Below are 7,500 nucleotides of genomic sequence, written 5' to 3'. Positions count from 1 at the left end.
CCACTACTGAACATGAAGATTAACAGCTCCTGAGGACTGAACCGAACACAGGAAATAGCGTATTTGCTTTATATTCTAAAAATTGTAATCACCGTTTTCCCATTCACTTTGAACGGGGACCGGTCTTTTTGAATCCGACCACTGAAAGGCAACGACAGGTCCTCAGAGGGTCTGTCTGTGCCAGTCCCTCAAGCATGAGCTTCACCACCAGGGGGTCCTAGCTGCCGCTGGGGGAACTAGCACAGCGCTTTCAGTGGCACCTAGCTTCTACAACTACAAATGGCTTCCATTTGACAGAATCTGCAATGTTTAATGGTTTGCTATTAGACAAGCAGTGTCGGTTCTTCAATATGCCTTGGTATTCTCCAGAAGCACAGAAGATATTTGGCGTGCTTTCTGCCTTTGTAAAGAAATGGCCTGTTCAAGAAAACTGATCCGTCCTCTCATGGATGAATCAGTTTTCCTGTAATGCATCAGAGATGGAATTGTCAGAATGTTTGGCCAACCAGTCTCTTTAAATCTTGACTCATTTTAATAACACGCATTGTGCAAATTAGATAATCGTTTTTATTGGCAGCATCTCCAACCTTTCTTTGTTTGGACAAAAATGTCAAATTCTGAAAATGCTTCTCAATGGGGTGGACCAAACCACAAGATCTGAAGCTTTACGGCACGAATACCAGAGGACTGTGAATCCAAAGCCACAACTACTGGTCCATTAAAAAGAATGATTTTCATCTTGCAAACAGCAGTTCTTCATAAACTCGTCTTTTCCAAACAAATGCATGAACCACCAGAGAGTTGAATGACCGCTCTGGGATGGGAGAAAGTGAAGCTGGTAGGACAAACTCCCAAAAACGAGACTACCTCTAAAGTCCTTGTTAGGGCTTTACCGGAATATGGCCGGTGGAGAGAGAGAGAGAGAGGAGAGAGAGAGAGAGAGAGAGGAAAAGAGGCATTACTTCAACGTCTTGCTTGACTAAAATCAAAGATGTTGGAAAGTGGATATCTGGTTACAGATCACATCGACCAGTGCATCTTCAACGCGGAGCAACAAGGCCCACATCTCTTTGGCGTTAAAACACTGTGGTGTGTCTTGGGAGTGTTGGTGTCTGGCTCCCTTTGTCTCTCTCTGTCTCTCTCCCTTTCTCTCTGATTCTCTGCCTCTCTCTCTCTCTGTCTCTCTCTCTCTCTCCCTCTCTCTCTCTCTCTCTCTCTCTCTCTCTCTCTCTCTCTCTCTCTCTCTCTCTCTCTCTCTCTGTCTCTCTCTCTCTCTCTCTCTCTCTCTCTCTCTCTCTCTCTCTCTCTCTCTCTCTCTCTCTCTCATTTGTGCGGGCCGCCGATGCTCAGACACAAGTAGCAGATACAGCACCGACACCACTTGTGTGTGTGTGTGCGTGCGTGTGTGTGTGTGTGTGTGTGTGTGTGTGTGTGTGTGTGTTAGAGAGCAATAAACAGTAATGTAGATGTAAATATTTATAGAGATTTTCTTGCCGGCAGGCAGTCATGGCAGGTTGAAGGATGACAACACAACAACATCCCCGCGGGCCTCTTCAAGGTTCATGGGGGTTTAGAGAGTCAGTCCGTGTTCAGTTCAGTCCCTTCCCAGTTTCTCTTTCAATCCCCCAAAGAGTCTGACTTGTATTGTTGAGAGAACAATGGGATTCAAGCAACACCCTCAGCAATCCTGTGTGCTCATGCAGTAGAATCCCCATAAACAGCAGGTTCAATTCAATTCAATTCCAAAAAAATGTTATCGCCGGTACAGTCTCAAAGGGCTTAAGAGGCCATATCTTTGAGACACCTCCCTGATCCTAGCCCCCCAAGAGGTCAAGAAAAAACTTGAGCAGTGTGGGCCTCGGAGGACTTCACCTACAGGCAGGTCCCTGGGGTGGCTGGCCGTACCTGGGCTGTTCTCGGGTCCATGCTTTCCGAGCCCTTATCTATATATATGTCTGGTCACATGGTGGGTGAGTCATGTTCCGAGGCGGTGCAGCGAGCAGAACAGGAGAACAGATGTGAATAGCAAATAGTGAATAGCGATGCTAGATGGTGTCATGACATCATTGTGGCGCAGATTAATGGGGTATCACTGTGCCTGTCTTTAAACAATTTATGTGAGCAGAGGAGAGCCTCACTGCTAGGATTATCTCCATGCTAATATTTAAACAGAGCTGTCTTAGTCTCCATACCGAGCCTGATGTGCCCCCGTCAGCTGGACTATTGAGCCTGAAGGGGCTCTGGGTTTGTGTGTGTGTGTGTGTGTGTGTGTGTGTGTGTGTGTGTGTGTGTGTGTGTGTGTGTGTGTGTGTGTGTGTGTGTGCGTGTGTGTGTGTGTGTGTGTGTGTAAGATAATCACAAGTACGAAGAAAGTCAATTTTAGATCTTTATGTCTCTTTGAAGGTACTCAGATATGATTCGTGTTCCGAAAGGCCTTTGGTCTAACATGTCTCTTTCTTTACCCTTCCACCATCATTCGTTCCTTGGTTCCTCCCCCCCTCCCTCCCTCCCTCCCTCCCTCCCTCCCTCTCTTCCTCCCTCCCCCCCTCCCTCCCTCCCTCATTCCCTCTCGTCCTCCCTCATTGCCTCCCTCCCTTCCCCCCCTCCCTTCCCCCCCTCCCTCCCTCCCTCCCATCCATCCCTCCCTCCCTCCTTCAATCCCGCTCTCCCTCCTTCTCTTCCTCCCACTCACCCTCCCACCTTCCCTCTCTTCCTCCCTCATTCCCTCCCTCCCTTCCTCCCTGTCTTCCCTCCATCCCTCCATGCCTCCCTCCCTCCCTCCCTCCCTCCATCCCTCCCTCCCTCCCGACCACGCAGGCAGCCGTGAGGCGGCGTTTGTGTACGCGGTGTCCTCGGCGGGCGTGGTGTACGCTCTGACCCGCGCCTGCAGTCAGGGCGAGCTGAAGACCTGCAACTGCGACCCCCACAAGCGCGGTCGGGCCAGCGACGAGCGGGGCGACTTCGACTGGGGCGGCTGCAGCGACAACATCAACTACGGGATCAAGTTCGCCAAGGTGTTCATCGACGCCAAGGAGAGGGCGGTGCGCGACGCCCGGGCGCTCATGAACCTGCACAACAACCGCTGTGGCCGAGCCGTAAGCATCCCGTCCTCCTGTCCTCGTGTCCTCGTGTCCTCGTGTCCTTGCGTCCTTGTGTCCTCGTGTCCTCGTGTCCTCGTGTCCTTGCGTCCTTGTGTTCTCGCGTCCGACGGTGGCTCGGTACGCGCTGAACACGGCGCCACACAGCCGTCACAACACATCTATAAATGTGTAGGGTACTGTTGTGGAATTAAATGACAACAAAATAATAGGGAAATCTCGTTTTCACGCAATCTCACGCAACAATCTCACGCAACTTGGTCCTGTGGGCAGAGTCAGTTAACATCGCGTTTCGACGGGGAACAGGAATCCCGATGGGGAACCAAATCGGGTGTCTCATAATATGTGTTGGCCGTGATAATATATATTACATTATATAGATATCTATATATTATATTATATTATTTAGATATAGAGCTCCAGGACTCCCGCCGGAGCACCCGGAGTGTTCTAGAATATTTACAGAACACGGCCAAAAGCTGTGTGCGCCTCCGGATGATATTATGAATCCGAGCCATTGCGATACATCCACTGTTAAACACTAGCGCATGGTTCTGTGGCCGCAAGCTGCTCAGGGCCACACCCCCATCCTCCACCTTGACCCGCCTCTAAAAAAACTGCACGCTTGTGGAAAGCTCATTGTGGTACTGGCTCGTAGTGGCTGTAATTCTGCACCAAGGCTGAATTTCTTGAATGTTTTCAAATACTGTATTAGGGGCCCACTAACACCTATATAAAAGCATCATTAAAGTAGCATGCCATGGGACCTTTAAGGGCTGTACAAATACAATTTAATTTAATTTAATTCAATTTAATCTTCTCAGTGAGGTTGGGTTGGCGTGGGGTTGCATCCCTCACACACACACAGGCTTCTGACCCGGTCTGCAGCTCCACACCGGCACGCCGAGGGCGGCGTCCAGCCCCAACGAGGTGACCCGGCTACGAGCACTCACCCTCTCACCCTTCCCACGCTCCCCCACACAGGCGGTGAAGCGCTTCATGAAGCTGGAGTGCAAGTGCCACGGCGTGAGCGGCTCCTGTGCCCTGCGGACCTGCTGGATGGCCATGGCGGACTTCAGGAAGACGGGCGACTACCTGAGGAGGAAGTACAACGGCGCCATCGAGGTGACCATGAACCAGGACGGCACCGGCTTCACTGTGGCCAACAAGGCCTTCCGCAAGCCCACCAAGAACGACCTGGTCTACTTTGAGAACTCCCCCGATTACTGTCTGCAGGATAAGTCGGCAGGTTGGTAGTGAGACGGGAGGAGGGGGGCTGGTGTATGTGTGTGTGTGTGTGTGTGTGTGTGTGTGTGTGTGTGTGTGTGTGTGTGTGTGTGTGTGTGTGTGTGTGTGTGTGTGTGTGTGTGTGTGTGTGTGTGTGTGCGTGTCTGTGTGTGTGTGTGTGGTGGGCGGGGGGTAGAAGACAAAAGGACTAAAAAGATCTTTCCCATGGACGTAGATGGATCACCCCCCGACTGGGTGATGTATTGCTGTGGGTGTGTGTGTTTGTGTGTGTGTGTTGAATGTGTTGATGCTTGACGTGTGTGTGTCTGTGTGTGTGTGTGTGTGTGTGTGTGTGTGTGTGTGTGTGTGTGTGTGTGTGTGTGTGTGTATGTGTGTCTGTGTCTGTGTTGATGCTTGACGTTTGTGTGTGTGTGTGTTTGTGTTGGATGTGTTGATGCTTGACGTGTGTGTGTGTGTGTGTGTGTGTGTGTGTGTGTGTGTGTGTGTGTGTGTGTGTGTGTGTGTGTGTGTGTGTGTGTGTGTGTGTGTGTGTGTGTGTGTGTGTGTGTGTGTGTGTGTCGGGGGGGTGCATGGTGTTAGATAAATAACACAGCAGGTAGGCCTGTGATGTCTGTGGAAGCTAATGTCTCTACGCCCTGGGGACATGGGGCTCTGTGACCACCTGACCCCCTCATTCTTCTGACATCTCATACACACACATGCACTCCCACCCATACACACAGACCCACCTCCTCCCCCTCCCTTCTTACACACTCACACACGCACACACAGACACCAACTTCGTCACACGCTACTAGGCCGGTTCACAGTACTAACTTATTTGAATCCCCTTCAATTCGACTTCTGACCGTTTCTAGCAACATTTTTCCTTTCGCTTATGATGGCTACACTTGGTCGTCCCTCCCCCCCCCCACCCCCCGCCCCAACACACACAAAAACAAACAACCCTACAACCCTTCGGGTGGAATCCACCGCCTAGGGACACATGCAGCTCATTTTTATCCTCTGTCCATCACAGTGTCTCTCTCTCTCTCTCTCTCTCTCTCTCTCTCTCTCTCTCTCTCTCTCTCTCTCACTCTCTCACTCTCTCTCACTCTCTCTCTCTCTCTCTCTCTCTCTCTCTCTCTCTCTCTCCTCTCTCTCTCTCTCTCTCTCTCTCTCTCTCTCTCTCTCTCTCTCTCTCTCTCTCTCTCTCTCTCTCTCTCTTTCTCCTCTCTCCTCTCTCTCTCTCTCTCTCTCTCTCTCTCTCTCTCTCTCTCTCTCTCTCTCTCTCTCTCTCTCTCTCTCTCTCTCTCTCTCTCTCTCTCTCTCTCTCTCTCTCTCTCTCTCTCTCTCTCTCTCTCTCTCACTCTCTCTCTCTTTCTCATACCCTTCTTCTCTCTCTCTCGGCCGGGTCCGAGCGTAGCTGGAGGGCAGAGTGGGCCCCAGTGTGTGTGTGTGTGCGTGTGTGTGTTTCTGTGTGTGTGTGTGTTTGAGTGCCTGTCTGTCTGTCTGTCACGCTCCAGTGTCCATTTAACCCTGTCACACACATACCCACACACAGAGCATGGCTTCAAAGGGAGCCCTGGCTTGGGAAAAAGGCGGTGTAAGTATAGGGCGCTGTACCAACAGTGCATAGTTGCGTGCGTGGGTCTGTTATTCTAAAGGGCAGCTTGTTGTGATAGACAGCAGTTCCATCGGGGCACTTGTCCCACCAAATACCGTCCCTTAATCTCTGTGGGGATGACATCCATGCAAGACACAGACAACATGCCAGTGGGTTAGGTAACAACCAGTGCAGACACATCAATGGGCTGAGCTCAGGGGATTTCTATTAAGACCTTTGGAAGGTCTTCTCTCTGTTCAGCGCTTTTTATTAAAAAAGACAGTTGGAATAGGTGTTTATTTACATCAGGTATAACTCCGTGAAGGATGTTCAGTCAGTGAACAGGTGTAGTTCTTCATGTTGCCGTTCACTCCCAACTGTGGAGGCATGGGGCTCAGGAGGTAGAGCAGGTTAACTGGTCACCGGGAGGTTGCTAGTTCGATCCCCGGAGTGCCGAGGTGTCCCTGAGTCAGACACCTCACCCTGACTGCTCCCAACGAGCTGGCTGCCGCCTTGCATGGCTGACTCCGCCGTCGGTGTGTGAACGTTTGCATGAATGGGTGAATGTTACGCAATTTTGTAAAGTATTTGAGTGGCCTGTTCTTAGAAAAGCGCAGACTTAATGCAGTCCATTTACCATTTACCAGCGTTAGAACCTCAGTGGTGTTTCATTATTCCTGTGTTGGACCATGAGCGACACTGCACGTTAACGGCCTGCAGACCCCATCAGGACAGTCAGTCCCGGTGACAGTGGTTATGGGGCCGATGTACCTCCCGTGATCTGGGGGGCCGACCTCTGACCGCCCTCTTCCGGTTTCTCCGCAGGTTCTCTTGGCACGGCGGGCCGCGTGTGCAACAAGACGTCGCGCGGCACCGACGGCTGCGAGGTGATGTGCTGTGGGCGGGGCTACGACACCACGCGGGAGAAGCGCATCACCAAGTGCGAGTGCAAGTTCAAGTGGTGCTGCGCCGTGGAGTGCAAGGACTGCGAGGAGGCGGTGGACACGCACACCTGCAAGGCCCCCAAGCGGGCCGAGTGGCTGGAGCAGACCTGAGGGCCCACGGCGACCAGGACGAAGATGAGGATGATGATGGCGACGACGATGATGATGATGATGATGATGATGATGGGGACGATGATGATGATGATGATTGGGTTGATGATGATGATGATGATGATGATGATGGGGACGATGATGATGATGACGATGATGATGATGGGGATGATGATGCTGGTGACAATGATGATGGTGATGATGATGATGGTGACGATGATGATGACGACAAACACCCAGCCTCCAACAACCACCCCCCCCCCCCTCCCCCCTCCCCCCCTCCCCTCCCCCCCAACCTATGAGATGGGTCATCCGGGGAAAGTGTGTCAGAAGAAACGTAAACCACTACTACGTCCTTAACCAGCCCTCCCCCTCCACCTCCAACCCCACCCCCACCCCCAAACCACCCCCCCGCTCCTGGCTCCTCCCTGCACGGCTTCTCCAACCCGGCTCCATTAAAGCACTCCAGATCGATTCCCGTGAATATGAATTGCGACGTCGGCCATGGTGGGGG

At 51.9% G+C, this 7,500-nt stretch overlaps 1 protein-coding gene across 1 annotated transcript in view; it reads left to right on the top strand.

Moving 5' to 3' along the window:
- LOC115553655 (protein Wnt-2b-A) overlaps positions 1–7,150 on the top strand; it is a 12,463-nt gene extending 5,313 nt beyond the window's left edge. Inside the window, exons 3-5 of the mRNA XM_030370112.1 lie at positions 2,818–3,095; positions 4,083–4,347; positions 6,757–7,150. Coding sequence (XP_030225972.1) covers positions 2,818–3,095; positions 4,083–4,347; positions 6,757–6,986 — 773 coding nt within the window. The 3' untranslated portion in view covers positions 6,987–7,150. The remainder of the gene's footprint in view (positions 1–2,817; positions 3,096–4,082; positions 4,348–6,756) is intronic.
- The last annotated feature ends 350 nt before the right edge of the window (positions 7,151–7,500 follow it).

The sequence above is a fragment of the Gadus morhua genome, chromosome 1 (assembly GCF_902167405.1).
Source record: "Gadus morhua chromosome 1, gadMor3.0, whole genome shotgun sequence".
NCBI lineage: Eukaryota > Metazoa > Chordata > Actinopteri > Gadiformes > Gadidae > Gadus > Gadus morhua.
The sequence above is the reverse complement of the archived record's forward strand: the minus strand, read 5'-3'. Positions and strand labels throughout refer to the sequence as shown.